This window comes from Rhododendron vialii, chromosome 2a (genome assembly GCF_030253575.1).
Source record: "Rhododendron vialii isolate Sample 1 chromosome 2a, ASM3025357v1".
Lineage (NCBI taxonomy): Eukaryota > Viridiplantae > Streptophyta > Magnoliopsida > Ericales > Ericaceae > Rhododendron > Rhododendron vialii.
The window spans coordinates 13,338,857-13,363,562 of NC_080558.1; the positions used below are offsets into that span (position 1 = coordinate 13,338,857).

At 38.5% G+C, this 24,706-nt stretch overlaps 3 protein-coding genes across 5 annotated transcripts; 2 read left to right on the plus strand and 1 right to left on the minus strand.

Moving 5' to 3' along the window:
* Nucleotides 1–44: 44 nt before the first annotated feature.
* On the plus strand, nt 45–9,079 carry LOC131316888 (ion channel CASTOR-like). 3 transcript variants are annotated; one of them, XM_058346401.1, is made up of 12 exons: nt 45–899; nt 1,984–2,052; nt 2,836–3,447; nt 3,564–3,746; nt 4,388–4,447; nt 4,543–4,746; nt 4,970–5,218; nt 5,776–5,874; nt 6,237–6,431; nt 6,779–6,871; nt 7,326–7,592; nt 8,704–9,079. In XM_058346401.1, the coding sequence occupies exons 1-12, from the start codon at nt 447–449 to the stop codon at nt 8,920–8,922; spliced, it is 2,703 nt and encodes a 900-aa protein (XP_058202384.1). In that variant the 5' UTR covers nt 45–446; the 3' UTR covers nt 8,923–9,079. The 3 variants fall into 3 exon arrangements, with proteins under 3 accessions (XP_058202384.1, XP_058202383.1, XP_058202385.1); XM_058346400.1 differs by lacking the exon at nt 5,776–5,874 and adding an exon at nt 5,932–6,030; XM_058346402.1 differs by lacking the exons at nt 4,388–4,447; nt 5,776–5,874 and adding an exon at nt 5,932–6,030.
* Nucleotides 9,080–13,193: 4,114 nt separating this feature from the next.
* Nucleotides 13,194–18,497, minus strand: LOC131316890 (syntaxin-61). Its single transcript, XM_058346404.1, has 7 exons — nt 18,103–18,497; nt 15,921–16,034; nt 15,223–15,336; nt 14,946–15,139; nt 14,292–14,382; nt 13,845–13,910; nt 13,194–13,595 (listed from the first exon to the last, which is right to left on the minus strand). The coding sequence occupies exons 1-7, from the start codon at nt 18,154–18,156 to the stop codon at nt 13,485–13,487; spliced, it is 744 nt and encodes a 247-aa protein (XP_058202387.1). The 5' UTR covers nt 18,157–18,497; the 3' UTR covers nt 13,194–13,484.
* A 1,305-nt stretch (nt 18,498–19,802) lies between these two features.
* On the plus strand, nt 19,803–24,348 carry LOC131316889 (large ribosomal subunit protein uL18-like). Its single transcript, XM_058346403.1, has 9 exons — nt 19,803–19,881; nt 20,748–20,817; nt 20,906–20,997; nt 21,249–21,375; nt 21,516–21,595; nt 21,697–21,813; nt 22,399–22,533; nt 22,644–22,813; nt 23,983–24,348. Exons 1-9 carry the CDS (start codon nt 19,819–19,821, stop codon nt 24,095–24,097), a joined length of 969 nt encoding a protein of 322 aa, XP_058202386.1. The 5' UTR covers nt 19,803–19,818; the 3' UTR covers nt 24,098–24,348.
* The last annotated feature ends 358 nt before the right edge of the window (nt 24,349–24,706 follow it).

Here is a 24,706-nt window from a genome sequence, read left to right on the forward strand (position 1 = left end):
TCAAATAATAGGACCAAGAGTTTTCAATTAGTAGAAACATTATTATAAGCACTTGATGATTAGAAAGAATTATAGACAGATCAACACTAATCATACAGACAGAGACAACCCCCAACCCAAGGGTTTGATCAAGTTAGTATAAGAAAACAAATATTTCTTTCCTCGTCTATGACGTCGCCTTTTCGAATTTCACGAAGTTCAAGCGTTCCAAATCTCGTGACCACCGGAAAACTTGCTCGATCGTCAACTTTAGAGTCCCGAAATTAATTAAAGTGCGCACAAACTGACCGGACATCCTGTTATAAAAACAAATCACGGAGACAGACACACATTCTTTCCTTTTATATTCTAATCACAACCTTAATACTATAATACTCCTAAACATAGCTCTTTAACTTTCTAATCAGAAAAACAAAACCCCCCTCAACATCGAGTTAATTCCAATCATGTCCCTCGACCCAGACTCCTCGCCGCCGGCGACGAGCAGAGACTGGCTCTTCCAGTCGCCACCGCTTACTCACTCCGCTCACCATCACCGCCATTCCTCCACCAGAAGCTTTTCCACAAACAACCTCCGTAGGACTCGAAGGACCTTCGTTTCCGACCCCAAACCGTCGTCGTTTCAGACCTCACCATCCCTATCGGTTTCGGCTCCGATGCGGGACTCTAGGTCGTTTGGAGGATTACGGCGTCGTATCGAATTCGACCGCGGGAGGTCGAGCGGGAGGTATGGAGGGGAGAGGGATTCGGGACGAGAGGTGGAGGTGTCCAGCGACTCTGGTGGGAATACGGAGGAATACGGTGGCGTTTTGGGGGAGAAAGTGGCTTATGGGAAGAAATTTGACGGGTTTGGCGGTGGCCGGCTGAAGGTTCGGTGGCAGTTGGGTTGTTTAATCGCCGTGAGTTGACTCTCCCTCTCTCTCTCTCAACATAACTGTCCTAACTTCCTTTTTTTAGTAATTTTATTTGGTAATGCATGGTGTCCAAACTAAATTGCCGGCACCTCGTACTAATTCCTACAGCTCCTTTAGTAGTTTTTTCACACACTTACGCATGAGGTGGAGTGGCCTAAGACTTGCTGGCAATGAGAATGAGACCGTAGAAACGAGCAAACCCCGAAGTCCCTTGGGTTGTCTTAACTTCTTTTATTGAGATTATTTTCCTTTTTCAGTGAATTTTTTTTGTAACTGAGGGTAGTTTTTTTTTTTTTTTTTTTAACTTTCCACATCTGTGGCCTAATATTGGGAAAATTCAGAAAATGATAAATGGGAAAACGTTTTTTTGGGTTTTCAATCATTGTGGATCTCCAAAGTAATAAATCAAGAAATACGTTTTTGGCTTAGTTTCATCTTTAGCGTAGTTTTTGAGATAGATAGCAAGAAATAGATATTCAGAAAAAGACAAAATAAGCTCTCTCTTTTCTTTCTTTTTTGTTAGAAACCATAAACCACACGAAATATATCCATTTATTTGGGGTCATTAGATTGTGTGAGAGTTTTTTATTTTGAAATTTTTATGCGATCAAACGGTCGGAAATTCCTCAGCAGAGGTACAAGAGGAGTTTTGGTACAGAGGATCAGTTACTGTCCATAATTCAGTTGCACAGTATTTCCCCCTCAAAGCGTGGGCTCATTTGGCGCTAAGGTGATTGAAAGCGTTCATTTTGTAAGACTAGACGAGAAGACTCAATTTGTTAGACTCGTCGAGATGTATAAATAAAGTAATCATGCGTGTAATATTGTGTCTTTTTTTAAGACAAATGTATTCTTGATCATATCATAAGTTATCGCTATAATCTGAACTTTATGCACAGATTATTTCTCAACAATTTTGTAATATAACCAGCGTGAGCCCCAAGCTAGATTCTACTTGTATATCATCCAGAATTTAAATGTGATGAAAGGTTTTTTCTTTTCCGCTTCTGTTAGGATAATTCAATGTTTCCAATCTAATTGTTGGAAGTGATTTTGTATATGGTTGCAGATTTTTTTCACGTTGTCTTCTCTGCTACATAAGAATTTTTCTCTACACAATCAGGTCATTGATCTACAGGTAACATACTAACATAATGCATACAATCTAGAAAGGTCCAAATTTCTTGAACTCTTGTTGGGAAAATTGAGCTCAATTTTACATTTGGCACTGTGTCTCAGGTATGGAAATTAACTAACTTTGTTGAGATTTTACACCATGCTCTGATAAGTCGATTCTCCTTAGTTACATATAACTTCTTTGTCTCTGCAAGTCAGAACTCAAGGCAAACAATAACATCAGGTGTTTTCTGTAGCAAATTTCTGGGCCTTTCGGCTTTCGAGCCATGTACACTTGTAGAACTTACAAATAAGCATACCCATTTCTCTACCCAGGTTCTGGTAGAAATTTTGTTTAGAACAACCAAGCGGTCGATTCAATCAGATGATGGAAATCATTTCTGTATGGTTTATAATCAGGTCAGTGGACTAGCATCAGATGTCCCAGGTTTCAGATAGGTTTGTAAGTGCCCATTTTACTTCTGAAGTCGTAAAATTTAAGGCACTATTCCATAAGTTCATTCACCTTTTAAATCTCTCTATCCAGTTTTGCACCTTAGCCGCTGCCCATGGTTTGTGGTTTGTATTTTCCTGGAGAAAAGAGAGACATGAGTAATACTAAGGAAAACCTTGTGTATTAATTTGATACATATGTAATCTTTTAGTTAAGCGATATACGTTTCTATTGTGCTGGATGTTACCCCTGTTAAAATATCCTGGCTCAGCCATTGGAGAGGTCTGCAAGCATCGATGAGCTCTTTCATTGTTAAATCTTACTGGATTTACCAGGTGGTTTTTCTTGCAGGATCACATTTCCAAGCTCAACGTGAGATTACGGGCATGCAATTTGTCAGATCCTGTGGATATTATCAATTCCATACCACACGATAGTGTTTATCTACCCAACAAAAGCTTGAAAATTTCCGCTCTCATTGTGTCGCTTACAATTCTGTCCCTCCCTTTTCTTTTCTTCAAATACTTTCACCATGTCTTAAAATCAAGAAGATCGCCCAACAACACTGCAGAAGAAGTGTCGTTAAACAAGCAAATAGCGTATAGGGTAGACGTGTTTTTATCAGTCCATCCATATGCTAAGCCTATGTCATTATTAGTTGCAACCCTACTACTAATTTGCCTTGGAGGCCTAGCACTCTTTGGTGTGACAGAAGATAGCTTAACGGACTGCCTTTGGTTATCTTGGACGTATGTAGCAGACTCGGGCAATCATACTAATTCCGAAGGCATTGGTCCAAGGCTAGTTTCAGTATCCATTAGCTTTGGTGGGATGCTTATATTTGCAATGATGCTTGGACTCGTTTCTGATGCGATTTCGGAGAAGTTGGACTCCTTGAGGAAAGGAAGAAGTGAGGTTGTTGAACAGAATCACACTTTAATTCTCTGGTGGAGTGACAAATTGGTGAGGGTCTGATTCACAACATAATCGTTGTAAATTTTGCATGAAAGTGAGACAACATGTGATTTTGTTGAACAATGTTGTATGCTTACGCTATGGTAGTATTATTGTCAAATCAGGGATCGCTATTAAATCAACTTTCCATAGCCAATGAAAATTGGGGTGGAGGCATCGTTGTGGTGATGGCTGAGAGAGACAAAGAAGAGATGGAACTTGACATTGCTAAAATGGAGTTTGATTTCAGAGGAACATCTGTCATATGCAGAAGTGGAAGCCCTCTGATTTTAGCTGACCTAAAAAAGGTGTGCATACTTACATGTTGTTATTCTAGCGAATATAGAGTTTTTCATGATTCCAATTTCCTCTTGTATGCTTGATTTTTAAGTAAGGAACTAAACCTTATGGTCCAAATACCACACAGGTTTAAAGAGAAAATCTCCCACAGGGACGGTTGAATACCTTTTTGGTCAACTGACTCTTTGTTTAAACGGTTCAATTTAATTCCTACTCATTTTCTTTTTCTAATAGTTCATTGTATTGGAGTCAAAGATGGAACTAACTTCTGCCGGAGAATCATTGGCCTCTCTCTAAAAGGGAACTACAGTCTTGCCAATTGCTGCTTTCCACTGACTTACCATACTTTGGAACAGCTTCGAGCCTTTTCAACACTTTTCCTCTTTCCTTCCTTCTTCTTCTTCTTCTTTTTTGGTGGCATGAATCTGATTGTTCACTTTGCTGTCGAGGAAATTTAGATTCCAAATGTTTCTAAATTCAGAATTTAGCGTGCTCAACTTGGTTAAGTTTTTGTGCTGTGTGTTTCTGAGCAGTTGTTACCATGCACTTTTGTTTTCCTCTTGTTGTAGTAGTTGTCATAATCTACTATGATTATTGTTCAGACAGTATTCTGCTCTATTCAATTTGTTAACTTCATGGTATTGTTTAGGTGTCTGTCTCGAAAGCCCGTGCTATAATTGTCCTTGCTGATGATGGAAATGCTGACCAGGTTATGTTAATGCCTGATAATGGAAAGTGGTTGATATTATTATTTTTTTGACTGGCAAATTGGACAGTGTTTAATAACTTCCTTTTTTGTTGCAGAGTGATGCTCGTGCACTGAGGACTGTCTTAAGCTTGACTGGGGTGAAAGAAGGACTGCGGGGACACATTGTGGTGGAACTAAGTGATCTCGACAATGAGGTCCTTGTTAAACTTGTTGGTGGAGATCTTGTTGAAACGGTCGTAGCACATGATGTCATCGGTCGCCTGATGATTCAATGTGCTCGGCAGCCAGGCCTTGCGCAGGTCACATTAATAATTCCTAGTCCAGCTACTAAAAAGTGTATCGAGTGAATGTTCTTACTTACTTACTCCCTTGAGTTCTCCAGTTTATTATCAGAGCAAATATTTTTTGCTAAAATTTATCGCCAGTCTTTGTTTGGTGTGAATAAGTGGAGATCTCATATCCTTCATGACAATTTCCATCATATCGCTAATGGATTCTTCCCTATTAACTTCACCATGGCAGATCTGGGCAGATATCCTTGGTTTTGAAAATTGTGAGTTCTACATCAAAAGATGGCCACAGTTGGATGGCATGCAATTCGAGGATGTATTGATCAGCTTCCCTGATGCTATTCCTTGCGGAGTCAAGGTTGCATCATATGGTGGAAAAATTATTCTCAATCCTGATGAGTCCTATGTTCTACAAGAAGGCGATGAAATTCTTGTCATCGCAGAAGATGATGATACCTATTCCCCTTCAACATTCCCCACGGTGCGTTTCCTTGTCTTGCAACTTTAGTTTTCTTGTAGATTGCTTCTATTTTTCACATTTTTCCCATTAACCGTGCAATGTAACAGAGATAATTGCCTTGGCGTTTGAACATGCCAGATGTGGGATGCATATTAACTGCAAAACTGGAAGCATGTAAAAAATACACTAGATGAATGTATAACTCTTGACTTAGTCTGGTACATTAGATTTCGACTTCGGTCAAGATATAACAGTAATCTGCATCTTCTTCATTTGAAGCCACGGATTTGTGCCTTGTGCTGTTCGTTAGGATATTTTTGTGCGTTTTGTTTCATTCATTCTCTCTCTCTTTTCATAAAGAAAAGGCAGGTCCTAAAATGTTATAGACAACTTGTTCTGATTAATGTCAAAACTTGCAAAAGAAAAGAAAAACTACTTGACATCGGTAGCCTGGCCACTCTACAAGGAAAAATGATCGTCTTCTTTGTGCACGTTGGGATGATTCCTACAATGGAATTTAAGTGTGCGGGGCATACCAGAAATAAACTTACAAAAGTACAATCAATTTGATCATTCAGGTCAAAGAAGCACCATTCATAGATATTACCCGACCAGCAAGAAAGCCACAGAAGATTCTACTTTGTGGATGGAGACGGGACATTGATGATATGATTGCAGTAAGTTCTATCTATCAGAGCCCCTAATTCTTTCTTGTCTTCACCTGAATGCTGCAGTTTTGGAGAGGACATCTGCCGAAGGACTTCATTGTTCCAAAGTCTTCAGAAAGGATTCTTTTTTGTGGTTGGCGGCGAGATATGGAGGATATGATTATGGTAATGTTATAAGGATCCACTGTATGCTCCCAATTCATCTTCCGGACCAGTTCTCAGTATCACCACAATCCACTTGGGTCTTTCCATCATGTTTCCTGTTTTTCCAAAACTTCTTGCTTCCTAAATCTGCGTAGGTGTAGCAATAGAAGAATAATGGGTTACTCCATCCCAACTTGTATTTCAATATCTCTTCTATTTTGTTTTAGGTATTGGATGCATTTTTAGCACCTGGTTCTGAGTTGTGGATGTTCAATGAAGTTCTTGAAAATGAGAGGGAAAAGAAGCTTATTGATGGTGGCCTTGACATCACCCGGTTGGTGAATATATCAATTGTTAACCGTGAAGGAAATGCTGTTATCAGGCGACATCTTGAAAGCCTTCCCTTAGAATCTTTTGATTCAGTAAGTATCATTACATTTTAATCTGAGAAACACAACCTGGAGTGATACAAAAGTTATGGCAATAAAAATTTTCACAATTTTCCATGGAAAGATTGACACCACCAAATTGGTCTTCCACAGGAAAGAGCAAAGATGGTAAATAATTTGGCATAGAACAATTGTCCTTAGAAAACATCATTTTAAACATCTAAAAGCCAAAGGAGTGACGTTGTTTGTGATTATGGATCCTATTTTGATATCTTGACGTGAAAGATCTTAGCTGCTTTTTAACGATTCAGGAAGGGTATCCATCTCATTGAGTCATTTCTAAATTACAAGTAATTGATATGTTTCCCGGCTTGGTACAGATATTAATTTTGGCTGATGAATCAGTGGAAGATTCGGCCATGCAAGCTGATTCTAGATCCCTTGCAACATTGCTACTGATTCGAGATATTCAGGTACTTCCTCTGAAGGGTGAACGTCAATTCTTATGTGTGCAACTTGGTTTTCAATTTATGATTAACTTTACATTGATTTCCTGTCCACCTCTCTCTCAAAATATGTTTTAGCTTTCCTTTTTCCTTGGAAGTGCACATACCGTTGTTCATGGTATGGGTTGTTTACGAACACGTCAGGACTGGAAATTGGATCAGTTGTCTGAGGACAATAATGAACGTTATAGTTTTGAAACCTGACACCAAAACCATGAAAATTGCTATTAAATTGTAGCTACCATCGAGCTTGTTTTTGGAGCTGGTTTTGCTAGTTTAACTACTATGCTGAAAGATTCCACCACCTCCCAAGTCCAGTACTTGAATGTTTTTGTGAAAGTTATTCAGAAGAGGTGACTCTTGTAGACTCTCCACATTGTAACACCTCAAGTTTCAGACGACAACTCTTCAAATTTGGCAGGCTAAGCGTCTCCCGTTCAGAGAAGCCAGGGTTTCCCAAGGACACAGAGGGAGCTCTTCACCAGGCTCTTGGATAGGGGATATGCAGCAGGCTTCCTACAAGTCGGTTATTATAAGTGAAATTCTAGACCCAAGGACTAAAAATTTGTTATCCATGTCAAAGATCAGCGATTATGTTCTATCAAATGAATTGGTCAGCATGGCATTGGCAATGGTTGCTGAAGACCGCCAAATTAATGATGTACTGGAAGAGCTTTTTGCTGAAGAGGTAATCATTTTCTGGTTAATTAGATGTGATTGATTTCATGGTACCGTATCATTTAATTACGGATTGATTTTGGACCAAATTCAGTTCCTACCAGACCGACTCATTTCAGCAGCATTTACTTCCATAGCAAACTGCAAATTTCAACCTTTCATCAGCATTAGAATTTGAAGCATAAATATTGGGGTGGTAAAGGGTTTTGTAAGTGTGCCTGACCAATAGTAGTCCCTTAGGCCCTAATTGTTCATACTTTCCAATTTTGGGATATCCATAATATAAGTTCTTTTTCAAAACTCAAAGCATGAACCCCTTTAGTTTTCCAAAACCATCCCTTACAAGCAGCTATGAATGTATCTAAAAGTGGGAACTAAAGGGTATTTTTTTGGAAATCTCTAGTTCTGAATTTTCATGGACAACCAACACATTTCAAGAAGTTAAATAATACAAGAGAAAAAAGTTTTTTTACCTGTCTTGGAGTTGTGGGATTTGTTGGAAAGGGCCAAGGTCTTTGGAGTTGTGTGTTTGGTCTGGGTAATTGGGTTCCAAAGAAATGCATATCATATTGTTGGTAAGATACAGGAAGTAGGAGGGTTCGGGGATGAAATTCCTTTCTGAGCTTTGGTTTGGTGTCATCTTCTTTTTAGGGAATCCCTTGATTTTTATTAACAAGCACTGGAAAGCTGCAGTCTGCGATATATAACCGTACTTTTTTTCCTTTTTCTTGGCGGACTCATTGTTGACTTCTCTCTCCTGTATTTTTGTTGTTGAGAGAGAGAAAGAGAGCTATATAGGCTGCTGAAACAGTAAGAATATGTTATAGTTCGCATGCAATAATTGTTCGCATGCAATAATTGAAGTTTATCGCTAGGGAGGAGACTCGCAAATTAACTAGATCATGAAACGGTGGAACTAACTGACGTGTTAGGGAAAAAAAAAATGGAGAAACAGATTCAGTGGTTCACTAGTAGACTGCTTCAGTTTGATGCCTAAATAGGTTGATTTACCATAATCGCACTGTCCTATTGATTGCTCATGAACTTCCATTTCAGATTATAAGCTTCATTTCGTAATACTCTTTAAGCCCTCGACAAAATGTTGTTTTTGACTTTGCCAGGGCAACGAGATGCATATAAGGCAAGCGGATCTCTATATCCGGGAGGGCGAGGAACTCAGTTTTTACGAAGTGCTCTTACGTGCGCGACAACGGAGAGAGATTGTGATAGGGTACCGACTAGCCAATGCAGAGAAAGCCGTTATCAATCCCCCAGCCAAAAATGAGCAACGAAGGTGGTCAGTGAAGGACGTTTTTGTAGTTATTGCTGAGAAGGAATAATAACAGCTTTTCAATGTTCTCATCCGGTCACACTAGTACTGGAGGATGGAGTATTAAAATGTGGGTGGGGGATTTCACTACATTCTTGGAAATCCTTTCCGGCTTGTGCACAAATTTTACTCACGAGAAAACAAAAAAAGACGGGATTACATGCGTAGCTGTATAGGTCCTTTCCCTCGAATGTATATGTATCGATAATTGCCCGTGCCTCTAGGCACAGCACAATGCTTCCAAACCGGTAAGTCTACTGGTACAGCAAAAGGGGACAGATTTTGTGTACAGATTTTTTGTAGAGCCCACTACGGGTCCCACACAAATTATCCAAACCGTTCATTAAATGTAGAACATTTTTTCAAGGGCTCCCGCGAAAAATCAGCTCAATCCGATATGTATAGGTGCTCGATCCAATCATCTGACTTTTGATTTAGATTCCAGGATAATAAAACATTATATGATTGGATTGAGCACTTATAAGTATCAGATTGAGCTGATTTTTTGTGAGGGCCTTTGAAAAACTGTTTTACATTTAATGAACGGTTTGGATCATTTGTGCGAGACCCGTAGTGTGCCCATAAAAAATATGTACACAAAATCTGTCCCCTTTTGTTGTACCAATAGACTTACTGCTTCCAAACATAGTCTAAATGAAATATCAAATTCCACTTTTTCGAAGGTTTTTTTATGGATACAATGGTTCTTTTTAACATCAACTCACATGAGGTGAGTTCCAAATATGCGTATGGTCCCACCTCATGCGAGAGGAGCATTACAAATAACCGTGAATTAGAAAAAATTTCCTTTTCCCAACAAAATCTACTTCTCGAAAATTTTCATTTTAAAAATAAGTTTCAAACATGGTTCATCTAACCAAGTTCATAAAATAGTCTAATACAACAAATGTTACCAAATCTGTTTAATTCTGTAAGTTGCATTCAGAGATAGCATTAGAGATATTAAGAATGTATAATCATACAGGATTCCAACTCGAATTCAATTTTTTGAACGTCCACTCATTCAAAAGTTAAACCCCTATTGCACTTGTTTCCTTTACTAACCTAGAAAAATAGAAAAGCAAAATAGTTCCAAGATTACATATAACCAAATAAAGAGTAGAGTTTGAAACTATGTCTACCCAAAAGGCTCCAACAAAAAATCTAGGGAAAATGACGGCCCAAGACGTATTTTGATAATTAATACCCTTCAAAGACAAGCTAAGAACATTTTTTAATACTAAAAATGTCCTTAGCAGGTATTAATTATCAAAACACGTCTTTAGCCGTCATTTTCACAAAAATCTGCAATCTTCAATCCCAGAGAGATTATGAAACTCCAAATCATCTAAACCCAACAGCTCAAATTGTATTGGACAACAATTTTGTTCTCTTACCTATTGGTTAAAAAGAAAAATAATCTAACGCGAAGAATTACTATTGGCCACAAAGAATTACTCATGGCCGCGAAAAATTACTCATGGCCGCAAAATATTACTCCTGACCGCAAATAATTACTCTTGGCCGCATCGAATTACTCTTGGCCATGAAGAATTACTCATGTCGTGAAGAATTACTCTTGGCCACATCGAATTGCATTTGGCCGCAAAGAATTGCGAGACCATAAAGTAATTCGATGCGGCCAAGTGCAATTAGATGTGGCCAAGAGCAATTCGAAGCGACCAAGTGCAATTTGATGCAGCCAAAAGCTAGTCGATGTGGCCAAGAGCAATTAGATGCGGCCAAGTGTAATTTGTAGCGACCAAGAGTAATTATTCACGGCCAGGAGGGATTCAAGACAGCCAAGTGCAATTCGATGCGGCCAAGTGCAATTCGATGCGGCCAAAAGTAATTCAATGCGGCCAAGTACAATTAGATGTGGTCAAATGCAATTCAATGAGGCCAAATGCAATTTCATGCTGTCAAAAGAAATTCTCGGCCAAGAGTAATTTTTTGCGGCCATAAGTAATTCATTGCGGCCAAATGTAATTATTTGCAACCAAAGTAATTCATCGCAGCAAGGAGTAATTCTTTGTAGTTAAGAGTAATTCTTTGCGGCCAATTGTAATTTTTTGTGAACTTCTAATCTCAACCATTGGCTACAATGGTTGAGATGGAGTGTGTTTTTTTTTTTTTTTTGTGTCCCCGAAATACTCCCTGATATATATTCTTCAAATTATGTAGCACAAAATTTGGAAAGTTTGTATTCTTCTCTCTCTCTCTCTTTTTAAAAATCATAGACATTAATGTACAGTTGTTAGAAATAAATAACCCCACGCAACAATTGTGTAATATGTGCAAAAAGTGTGAGTACTTTACTGAAAGGAGGAGAATGAGCCTAAACCATTGAATTAAAGTAATCATCCATTGCAATAACTTATCTTTTGTTAAGTATGAATGGGCCATACACCATTGCGTTATGTACTATATAAAATTAAGTTATATAAGAAAATTAATTCCAATGCAGAAACACAGACACGTGTATATTTTCGTTGGCTTTTAACTTTAAACTTGATGAAGGCGATGAAACTATTATTTAGAATCAAGATGCAACAAAATCAATACATTTGTTGCCACCAACATATTGCAATGAATCAAATAACCAAATATATAATTAATCAGTTTTTTCTCCTCAATCACTCAACCAACTAAACATTTAGCAATCACACAGATATATATATATATATATATATATATATATATATAGAGAGAGAGAGAGAGAGAGAGAGAGAGAGAGAGAGAGAGAGAGAGAGAGAGAGAGAGAGAGAGCGAGCTAAACTTATGTGTGAGAGAGAAAGCAGTTTTGAATTCAAAATTGGGATCTGTTTTGGAATTAACGTGTGAGGGAGAGAGAAACAGTTCTAGATCATAGTAATCGTTTTTGACTGATAACTATTAGGAAAGTAAGAAAAATTCAAAAATAACGAATCAGAATAAGATTAGGAAACATTAATTTTAGTTTTTCTTTCATCCTTCTTCCAAATATTCATTTTTTCCAAGTATATTTCTAGTTTTACTACCTGTAAATCTCAGCTATAGAAAAAATATCTACAAATCCGATGGTCCAAAATATAGAGAATTCAAAAACCGTTGCTTTATATTATATATAGGTGGAGTATAGACCATATACGTCGTATACTTAATTTACCCTTCAAAATCGTATGAAAACCCGTCCTTTTTCTTTATTTTTTAATAAAAATCCGTAGAGTTCGCTTCTTTTGAAAATTTATCGTGCCACGAAGTCTGGTTTTCTCCCTTTTTTATTTTGGTCAGACAAAAGTCTCCTTTATTTTGCAACAAACCCTCTCAGCTTGCAAAATGAGCCAGCCTTCAGCTGTTTTATTGTACATTTTGCATGAAGAACATGATCTGGGAAATTGGTTACCGGATACAAGTGGTTCAGCAGTTGTTGCCATGTATATTTTGTCCGTTGTAACTTCCGAATGCATGTAATGTAGTAGAAATAACGGTATTTGTGCAAAATCTATAGAGCTTTTTTTTTTTTTTTTCCTCGTACGAATGACAAGATTGGCTAGTGCAATCTGTGTTTAATAGATCTGCATTGTTCCCTTTTGTGAGCTCTTGTTTATAAGTCCGAACCGGACAAATAATTAAAAGCTAGCTTTTCAATTTCCGGTTTTTGAACATACTAGCATTCATCCTGAAATGTCTTTGTTCCATTTTAGTAGCATTATTGAAGTTCGAAAACTTTCACTTCTTTTTTCATGAAAGGCGAAAATTTTCACTTTGTCGCACAAAACCCACACACCGGATTACATTTTCTTTGTTAATGTTGCAGACCAAAAATTCTTCTACCTTAACAAAATATCTCAAACTTTCGTCTTACCTTAACCAAATTTCTACTGCTTAAGTTATACTACTACATGTTACTGCTGCTCTGCATATGAGGAATGTTCATATGTGGTGCTAATGATTCAATTATTTGTTTCTATAGCTCCCTAATATTTTTAGTAAAAGTTGGTCAAACTAGAACATTCTGGGTTACAGTTCGGATTTTCTCCGGTCCATGTTATGTTTTGAACTGGACGGAACAGTCCAAATCTAATCAACAATTCAGATGGAAGAGTATCCAATTCCTTCTGGTTATCATATCATCCAAGTGAGACCCATTTCAAATATCCAGCTGTTTGTAACACCTCAATAAGAGTTTGTAAAAGTTGTTTGTTTGTATAGCACTTTCCTCCATCGAATCACAAATTTCAACTCTAAACCAGCAAATTTGCATGATTCTTGTGAAAACCAAAACAGACACAACACATGTATCCATGATCCTGGTTTACATAGCTATATTTAGAACTCAAACTTGTTCAATCACAACCCAAGACCAATTCTCAAAACAGTCACAGAGATACAAAATAGATAATAAGAAAAAACACTACCCAAAAAGGTAAAATTTTCGCTAGAGCAGTATTTGCTAGGTAACAATTATTCAACAAAAGTAGATCCCCAACCAATTCATTTATACTCCTTCGTCAAGTCCCACAATACTCCTGATCCTCAGAACTCTCTTCCGCGTATATGCAATTGCCGACTGGTTTCTCCCTCTCTGGCCTAGGTGAGGAAGACAAGAACAAACAGAACAATGAAAAGGACAACCAAGAATAATATCATCATGATCTGTCCCTTGGCCCCAGCCTTCTTCATCACCATACCCACCTTTTTCTGCAGCCAAAATTGCTTTTTCAAAAACAGGGGGAAAAGGAAACGGGAAAACACAAAAACTGCATTTCACGATTTTAAGGTCAGGTTACTAGTAAAGCCATTTCACTGAAGCACAATTATTGGCTTAAGTAATTTCTGGCAGGCTGAAAAGCAATCCGAGGCTTAACTTCAACTCCCAGCTTGGGCAAGACATATTGTGGTTTTCTAAGAAAAAATTATTCGATCCAAAATCTGCGTGGAGACAATCACCTGAACGAAATCGAGACGGTTTGACGTACTTTCCATTTCCGTACCGAGTTCATCTATAATCTTCTCCTGTGGTACCATAAAATACCCATGTCAGTGTCAATAATCTGCAAATGATTTTACGCATAATTGTTGAGTGTGTTCAAAGGCTACAATGCACTTTCAAAGGGTTAGCCAGCCAAAGGGTTGGCCCATGGCTGCAAAGAGCCTTATCAATTTATCAAGATAATATCCCCCTGCACTATGCCAAGCCAAAGTCTTACACAAAAGTAGCGAATAACTTCTGCTGATCACCGGTAGATGTGGGATGAGTATAATTCCACTACGTTTAAGTCCAAAGAACCAAACCAAACAATAGAGATTGGATTGAGTTCCATTCTCTGTTTAGTTGGTTACACCCCCTATTTACCTGTTTCCTTTTTTTCCCTGATAAGTACAGCCCCTACTTACCTGTGCAAGGAGTTCTTCATGTATAGTAAGTCCTACACCTCCAATTCTTTCCACACTTGCACTGAGCTCATCCAGCTCCTCATCCTGTTGCCTGCAAGCATCAATCCAATTAACAAGGATCAAAATGAAAATAATACTTTTTGCCAATTCAGGTGTCTAGAATAGCATGCACACGCCTCTGTGTCACATTTAGTTTTGCCAGGATACTTCACAATGCCTAAATCAAAGTATCAAACTAGTTTGAAATGCTATTAATCATATCCCTAATCCTCCATTAACTCAGATAACTGTTTATTAAGAATATTACCAGATATCAAGATTGGACGATACAAACACAAGATTCGTAAGTTGCAATAACAGAAGTAGGCGTATAATATTCTGATGCATAACGAATCAAAACATTAGATTTCAGGCCTACCATATATGAGCACTACAAGAAACTTCCGAAGAGCCGAAGAGGTTTCTGAAATTTGCTCAAATAAGGGTATACGCATCAGATTATCTAATAATTTCCTACCTAATTCGCAAAGAACAGCTCAAATAGTTACTGAAGATAGGAAACACATACTCGGAGAAGTAACAGAAAGCATGAGGAGATATGATGGCAATGTTTTACAAGAAATGAGAGAGAGAGAGAGAGAGAGAGAGTACTACTTTATGAGAAGCAGCTGTCTGTCCGATTCCGATGATACAATATCATCATTGTTCGGAGCAGCATACTGATTGGATCTTCCACCCTGATGAGAATTTGGCATCCTCATTAGTTCACGTCGCATACCATTTACATTAGAAGTGCTTGTACCATCCAACATTTTTCCTGCTACGACTGTCTTCTTCACATTGCCCACCTAATTACATAGTGGAATTTTTAGGAGATCTGAAACTAATTTGACAATGAAATGCCTGATATCCATTATAAGATCAATGGTACCTGAGTACGTGCAGTGCTTGTCCATCTCCTCCTTTTGTCAAGTTCAGCTTGATCAATCCCATAATAAGAAGGATCTCTAGCTGCTACAGCAATTGCTTTGTCCAATTCGTCCACCTTCCTATCAAAAAAGTATGTTTTCAGCAATGGCAAATAGCAGTTGCCCAACATGAAAGCCAAAATCACCAGAAACGCTGGTGTAATAGAAAGTTTCGAACTTCATAATCTCTGAAGAATAACAGGAGAAAGCTATGTTACATGGGCTCTTCAAAATATATGAAATACTGTGTCGAACAATCAATTCTTGACTCTAGAAATACTCTTCGACATTTTAGATGGACATTCACATTGGAAGCATATTTAATTTTCAAATCTACTGCAGAACTGTCTGTGCATAAAACTCACATACTATGCAAGAAGTAAATTATTGCGCCTTGTAAACACAACTTACCGTAGAAAATAAAAAAGAATATCTTGAAAGTAAAAACATTTGGCAATGTGGTCGTGTACTTGATATAAGAATTTGATGAGTTTGACAGCCATGTACCCATACTCAAGGCCATGTAACATAGCAAAAAAGCACATCATGCCGGGGAATATATAACCATTCGAGCCAAAGTGTACCAGATGTTGATCTTTTGACATTAGGTAAATAAGTCCGGCAAAATCCTGATAACCTAGTGGGAGACTACCAAGCATACCTGCCACTCAATGCTCTCACAGCTCGTGAGCAGGTCCTCGGTCAGATTTTGTTGCTCTTGACTTCCCGCAGGGATACGCTCCCATTGGTGAAAAGAAGACAGCACCTTATCAATCTAAGAAGCAGATAACCAAATAGTTAAAATAGAAGATCGACCAAATATCCATAAGTAAACGAAAGAAAGGAGCCAAATGCAATTCCAAATAATGTTTACTGTCTAAATATGCTATTGGTTGTAAGATCTAAAGAGTGGGTTGGTGCATGTCGGTCTGTGTGTGAGAACAGAATCAAGCTGTGTAGGATTTGGACCTACGACTTCGTGGTGTGTGTAAGAAAAAGACAGAGTCACATCTTTTGGCATAACACACACATGGGCAGAGATAGACCCGTTAGCGTTATAAAAATCACAAGTATCGCAGTTGGAGGAGCCTTATTTCACATACATACAAAGATTGCGGTCCTAGAGGACCTTCCTCTCCACAATTATTATTTTGCTATTCATTTAATATAATTCCATCCGATGACCGCAGTTTTTCAATTCGGCATGCAGAAACTAGCTTCTTCTTTTGCGGCTTTACTTTTGAATAATTTGTGTTGAAATATGATATTCCACAATTACCATCCACCAAACACCAAAACAAAAGCAGCACCAAAAACATCAATTTCAGCCAGTGTGCCAGTTACATTCACCAATCTGCTCAAATAAGCCAGAAATGGCAGCTGCAAATGGTTTAGAGGTTTAAGAAGAAAAAAAATCTACAAATCACCTATATGAGAGAAGACAATGTAAAGTCTCACTTCAGGGTTCTATAAAATCTACCGTGTTGACGTAGTTATATGATCTTCCCAAATGTAAGAGAAACCACAGGAGTAAAGATTCAGGCAATAGCTTCTCCACTCTCCAAGAACCTTATAAAAGTTTCCGAAAAAAATCATTCATGAATGCAGCGCGATAGTTATTGTCATCCAAACATATTTTCTAGGGTTCTCCTAAGATGGTCCCGTGATTGCCCTATGAGTATGACAGCAGGGTTCCCCCAACTTGTAATTTTAGCGAGTGTTCTTCCCAATACATAAGTTTCATCACAGCATGTTGCATCCTTGAGTAATAGCAATTTCTTAGATCCGTAAGTGCGTATATCAAATTTGAAAAGCAAACATATAACAAATGTATAAATAGTCAATTCTTCAGAAGTAAAACAGTCAATTTGCGCCAAAAACCCACATATCCAACAAATTAGTTGTTTTCCTTTTCAAGAAATTGTGGCTCAATCAGCTAGCTTTCACAATACATCATCAGGAGATCTAATTCACAGTGGCTACAGTTAACAGTAACAGAATACCATCCTTTACTCGTCATAGCAGACACAACTTCCTTTGGATGGTGAGAAATGATGAGATAAGAAAGGGGAAGGGCCAATCAAAAAATTTCTTTCTTTGTACTTCTCTCACCATTTCTCACCAAAATACTCAATCCAAATGAGTGATTTGGCAAGAAACCATAACACTTTCTTTTCTTTTCTCATGAAATCCCTCCATCCAAAGGGGCAGTGGACTTCTCGCGTCGTTGCTGGCAGCAAACCGCCCACATTGCCACGATCCTAACACTTCACCGGACCATTCAATAGGTAGGAGTGAAAATCCAGAGGACCGAGTGCCTTTCATGCCAGGTCGTACAAATAACCTCATCAGGTCTCCAAGGCATGACCCGTTCAATTATGGCCAAGAGCGCATCGTCGACAGAAGGGACAAGACGACAATGCACACCAAAGGCGGACCGATTGAAATGCACCCTAACCTAGAACCCACAAAGGGTGTTGGTTGATTAAGATAGCAGGACGGTGGTCATGGAAGTCGAAATCCGCTAAGGAGTGTGTAGGCACTTGATCTAGAACCAATGGAAGGGATACATTAAGCATGGAACTAAAAACAGGGCTAGGAAAACATTAATTCTACAAACTCATAATTTTTCTCTAAAATGCCCCCCTATTCAATAAACCGGTAACAACTGGATGGTCAGAGCCAAGAGGTAAAAGCCCGAAGGCAGTACAACGATTCCATCACAAGATACATGAAGGAAACAAAACTATCGAAATCTAGACACGAGCACATGCACTAGCAGGCACATACTGCAAAGCGTTTGATCAGGAACTCATCCAGAAAAATTAGAATAAAAGACTTACGGATTCTTGAATCTCTTCCTTGACAATGTAAAACGGGTCCTGAGCGGAAGACATGTCGTGATCTGGTCACATAACCCACTCGGATCCCGAGCTGATTTGGAATTCCTTCGCGCTGGGCTGGCGATTGGGGAGTGATGTTTGGAATTTAGGGCTTCTGGGATTCCGATCTAAGCGAATAGGGGACTGAATCTCGAACTGGAATTTTCTTAGCACGGTCTGGACGATTCTTCGATCGCTTTCCTATTGGAGAAGACGATGTTTGGATTGCGTGAGTATGTGGGGTGAATCGCAGTAACGCTCCTTGAATTGTTTCGAAATCACTGTCAACCCCCCTTGCTGTTGAAAATTGCACTGACCGTCCTGGGTCAGCTATAACCCAGTCAAATGTGTGATGAATGTTACCAATCGCAAGCTTTCTTCTCACCTAAGTAGTATATACTAATTAGTTTTCTGGCGGCAGGATCTTTGTGCCGAAAATATTTGTGCTTTGTGCCAAAATGTTTTCTGGCTAATAAATTTGAAAAAAAATAAAAAAATCACTTAATCCAACGATTGAAAAACCTATCGGCACAGAGGTCAATAGGTTTTCGGAATCAAAAGTGCTACACACACAACGGTTGTGTAAAATACAACACACAACCAATCTCTAGCCGTCCATTGTTGTAATAAATGGTCAGGATTCGCTCAAACTCTTTCCCATAAAAATTAATCTTTTCCTTTGAAGAGTTTTTATAAAATCTAGACCGTCCAAATACATCTGGACGGTCAGAATTACATACACAACCAACACAACGGTTGTGCAAGTGGCATTTTTGTTTCGGAATAGAGGAGATCAGATCCCAGCTTTTTCGATTTTGCTAACCTCTCGCCGCCCGCTGGGCGGAGGGTAATATGTAAATAATTCTAAATGAGTTCTGATATAAACAAAACTTTTTTTGGATATCAATGCACCTTTTACCTATTATTTCACTCACTTAGGGCAAAGGTTAGCATTTTCCCAGTTTTTTTTGAAAAAATGTATAATAATTGGATGTCCGGACTAGCTTGCGAACACCGCGACTAATTTTGGAAACCTAAAGTTAACACCCTTCAAAAAGCCCCAAAAAAGTCAGCTTTCAAGCTTTTTCTTGGATATTTTTAAACATACTTGCATAAAAGTCATAATTTTTAACTTTTTCGATCACTCTTGTCGAAACTAACCAATAAAAAAAAAATTGACGCTAAAACTTACAAACTCGAATTTCTTTTAAATAAGGACCAAAAAAAAATGTAATTCACAAATTTTTGGTCAGTAAAAACACCCCAAACGCCTTGAAGGCATTTTCATCTGATAAAAAAAAAAAAAAAACCCCAAACTATTAGTGAAATTGAGTGTTCTTAGCATTATTAATAAGAAAGTGTATATTGGTTGAAAATGAAGAAGGTCTATGACCACAATAACATATACAATGTTTTGTACAACATGCTTACGTAACAGTGTCTCGTTTCCGATCCATCCATTTGCAAATGAAACACTATCACGTAAGGCATATTTAATATCGTTCTTGTTGTGTTCTTAGACTTTCTCGTTAGCATTTGATTTACGGTTCAACAGTTTATTTCACCCCTAAAGTAATTGACAATTTTAACCCCACGTCTGGGCAATGCAAGGATACACTCCTGTGGGCATTCTTGTCATTTGAGGGTAAAAACAAAACCTAGGGTTTAGCTATATATATGTTTTCGTCTTTCCCCTGTGCGCAGAAGACGCGTCGTCTACAGCATCTCGCTGCAACAATGGTGAGAGTCCATCAGAACTCTTTTATTCATTACGATAATCACATCTTCTTCCATTCATGTATTTGCTCGCTACTTTATGTGATCATTTTTGTAGCTCAATTTTTTCTGGGTATTGACCCAGTTTGTCTGCCGTTCGGTAGCTCAGAAAATGTGGTGAAACGATTAGATAGCTATCTGGGTATTGACCCAGTTTGTAATTTGTGTACACTCATATAATCTTCCTGAGAGTGATCGGTTCTGTTTTGTCTGTAATTTTTCCCATATAGTCTGTCTTTTGAAGATCGCCATGTGGTTTATCTGTTCATTTTATTTTTCCAAATCTGTTCCTTGTTTTTTGGTCTCTAACTTGATATTTTTTCAATAACATGTCACGTTTACTGTTTCAGATACCCTCATTTATTCTCAGTGAGCTTTGTTTTTGTTTTTTGCTTTAAATTTTATAATTTGGAACTCTTTTGTTTTTTGTGTCTTTGGTTAATTTTTTTTTATTCTTAAATGCGTGTGTGTTCCGTACCGAAAACAAGTTGTATCCTTGCCGTTAGAGGGTGAGTTCACCCTCTATTCAAGACAACTAAATGGACTAAATTGTATTTTTGGTGGAAGCAAGTGGTATTGTGGCATTATTCTGAAGACGAAAAATATAGCATGAACTCACCCCGAGTCGTTTTCCTTCTGTTAGTGCTTGTTGTTGGTATGATTAATCTTGCTTCAATGACATGAAATTGTAGATTTCAACATACATTTTAGTTCTGTTTTATGCTCATGGCATTCTTCTAATAATCCGCTGGCTGTTGTTATGTTCGCTGTATGATATTTATAACTACCATTGGAAATGTCGGCTAATATAGTTCCCCTGATTTTTGCAGGTGTTTGTCAAATCTCAAAAGAGCAATGCCTACTCCAAGCGGTTTCAGGTCAAGTTCAAGAGAAGGAGAGGTATGGTGTTTGTGTTTCACGATTAATTGAGATTGAGTTTGGTTTTCTTGTTTTCTTTCTGACGGTATTTACTTTAACTAAATTGCAGAGGGGAAGACAGATTATCGGGCTAGAATTCGCCTAATAAATCAGGACAAAAACAAGTACAATACCCCAAAGTATCGGTTCGTTGTTCGCTTTGTATCCTTCAGTTGTGCTATGTTGCTGCATGCTTTCTTTTCAAAATAGGCTTTCTTCATTTTGTTAATTATAGGTTGTTATTTTCATGGGAATTGTTATCTGGTAATGAAATAAATTGTTTTCCTTTCCTTCATGTATTTATCTGTTGTTGAATCAGAACAGATAAATGATAAGCACTGAACTTTTTTGTCGTGGGTGACCGTGTAGTACTTGATTATATTTGGATGTTTCAACCTTAATGTTGTTAATAGACGAACAAGGACATCATTGCACAAATAACATCTGCTAGCATTGCTGGTGATATCGTCCTTGCTGCTGCATATGCCCATGAGTTGCCTCGCTACGGGCTTGAAGTGGGTCTCACAAATTATGCTGCAGGTATCATACCTTTTCTTCTCTCCTTCCTTCCCATTCATTTGTCTGGACATCTGTGTACTGTTTGTAGACAGGTCTACGCTTATCCAATTAACGTCTTGGTGCCGACTGACGTGTTTGATGTCTGTAACTCTCGTGTTCAGCTTACTGTACTGGCCTTCTCTTGGCGCGCCGCGTCTTGAAAATGCTAGAAATGGACGCTGACTATGAGGGAAATGTGGAGGTATACTTGATGCATGCTCACTGGCCATGCTACATTTTATCCCCTTTGCAGCTGCCTTGTGTTCTTTGAGTGACTATGCATATGAACTTTTGTACTGTTAGGCAACTGGAGAGGATTTTTCAGTTGAGCCAGCAGAGAGCAGAAGGCCATTCCGAGCCCTCCTTGATGTTGGCCTTGTTAAAACAACCACCGGGAACCGTGTCTTTGGTGCTCTGAAGGTATTGCCATGCCCACATTTTTACAGCTACCTTTCTAGTTGATGTACTTTTTTTATTGGCTTTCTAGTTGAAGTACTTGAACTTGTCGCTTGAAAAGATGTTCAGTATGTTTTATTTCCCGTGTATAATTCTATAAGTTGCATAGATTTTGGGATAGTTAATTTGTTTCATTTCCCTTTTCCCTCTTATAACAAAGGGTGCCAAGGGGGAACCCTGCGAACTCAAGCAGGACAGCCCAATCACTAGTTGTGGCACTCCCCAAGAACTCAAGCAGGATGATCCGATCACTAATCGTGATTTGGTTTGTCATAGTGCTATAGTTTAAGCGTGATATCGAGGTTGGGTAATTTTTTTTCTTTATTTTGTTTGTCACGCTGCACCTCTTGTGCAAAGCAGATATTGTTTCTTATATTTCAATGACTTTTGGTTTGGTTCTTTCTTCCAGCGTCGGATTGTAGTCACATGTTATGATCAAACTCTCTTACCAATGCAATTATGCTAGGAAAGTATTGTTCGATAAACTTATCTTACCATACTTTCCCGCGATAACTTTTGCACGTTGATTGCGTGAGTGTCCAACCACAGGGAGCTTTGGATGGTGGGTTGGATATCCCACACAGTGAGAAAAGATTTGCGGGTTTTGCGAAGGATTCTAAGCAGCTTGATGCTGATCTCCATCGAAAGTATCTTTATGGCGGGCATGTTGCGGCATATATGAGGGTAAGTGTTGAGAATGATAGGTGATGTCATGCCTCTGCACAATTGGGGGCAAGGGGGAGCGTAAGGCTTTATTTTCAGCCGTGAACTTGTCTTTACTGTTTGTTATGTAGACTCTGATGGAAGATGAGCCGGAGAAGTATCAGACCCATTTCAGTGAGTATGTCAAGAGAGGAATTGAGCCAGATGGCATTGAGGAGATGTACAAGAAAGTTCATGCTGCCATTCGTGCAGACCCCACTCAGAAGAAGTCAGAGAAACAGCCGCCTAAGGAACACAAGAGGTAAGTGCGAAATTTAGTTTATGGCTGTGTGGTAATTAGTGTTTGTTCAAGGGAAGTTGGGCTAGTATATAGCTGTTTGGCATCCTATTACTCTTTGCAGAAAGAATATGGTACTAGTTTATTTAGCCTCAATGGGTTACACTAGGCTAAGGTTGCCTCCACCTGATTTAGGTCTCTGGTTTGACTCCTGTTGTCCCTAACAGGGGATTTTTTCAATTGACTTCTTGACTACGACAGTGTGGTTTTTTGTTTTAATTTGTTCCAGATGTTTGTGGCCATAGATGGAATCATGGTAAATGCATTTTCTAGCAATCAGGAATTCTCTTTTTCACAAGTGACCTATGGATATGGGTTGAGAATTGGGAGCTGAGCTCTTGAATTTATGTTTTTAGGGGAGTGTGAACACTGAACAACAAGAACTGCCGTGAATCAAACAAAAAGATCAAGGTTAAAAAGTTGTAGTGACTAGTGATTAAAGAAATACCTGAAATACATATTCACCAGAAACTTTACAGAACGTAATACATATTTACCATATCCTTGTTATAATCTTGAATCTGCAGTTGTCTGACACAACCACTTGTTTTGACAAAGCTATGACACAGACACAAACAAATCCACACATGTACCTAGGCCTGTGCAAAAAATCCGCCCACCCACGGACCCGACCCGAAAGATTTTGGGCGGGGTCGAACATGTGGTTCGGACGGATACGGGTTCTTTTTTTGTTAAAAATTAGTTTTCGGCTCGGGGCGCTGCGTTTCTTACCCTACCTGACCCGACCAAAACAGGCCAATTCGGTTTTGGTCGGACCCGACCCGACAATAAATAAATAAATAAATAATTTGGGCTCACGGACGGTTCCTACCCCTGTTCGGTTTGCGGGCCTGGAATATTGCTACCCGAGATGTTCGGGTTCAGGGTCAAACCCGACCCGCCCGACATGTGTACCCCCTAGATGTACCTTTGTGTTGGACATCAATGGCTGAATTACATGTTAATCAGTACAGCTGTGTTTTTGTTGTTTGTGAAATAAGTTGTACTGGTTGACCGTAATTGGATTTAGAGCAGTGGTTGATGGGTTCCTTCTTATCTTTGTGCTAAGTGGTTTAGGTGATTCTGTTGTTTCTCTGGGTACTTCAACAATGTTTCTCTACCGTTTATTACAGGTACAACTTGAAGAAGCTGACATACGAGGAAAGGAAAGCTAGTTTGATTCAACGGCTCAATGCCCTCAACTCTGCAGCTGGTGCTGATGATGATGCGGATGAAGATGAGGATTGAATGTTCGAAGTAGTGGTAGGATCTGAGAGCCAAATTTGTGATGTTTTCAGTGCAGATGCTGCTGATCTTCAGTTCAGTATGGAACCTGATAATATTTGCATCTGTTGGGCAATTTTGCAGCTTGGAGTTTTTCTTGTTTCTCTGGTAGATGGTAACAGAACATTTAACTTTCTGAATATTCTGAGTGTTGGGATGTTATGTTGTGAAATGCTTTGCAAGCTTGCTCTTTCATGCCAGTAGTGGTTTCGTCACTTTCACGTTGATATATGCTGTTCTTTCCACCTGAAAGACTTGGAAAAGCACAATTTTTTTTTGGTACATCGGAAAATTTTGGATGTCCTCAATGGTGTAGATGATGTCATTCTATTATTTCAAAAAACGGAATGCTTTCTTGATGACCACACCTAGGTTTTTTTGGTCAACTTTTCTCCCATTCTAATTTTGGAGCCCACTTAGATGATCGAATATCAATTAATTTTCTTTTTGATATGCAACATCAATTAATATTATTGCAATACATTTATCAGTTTAAATGTAGTCCCTATTCATTTTTTCTTTTTCGAGATATCTAATTGCATATTATTATGTTTCTGTACGTGGTTGGTTCTA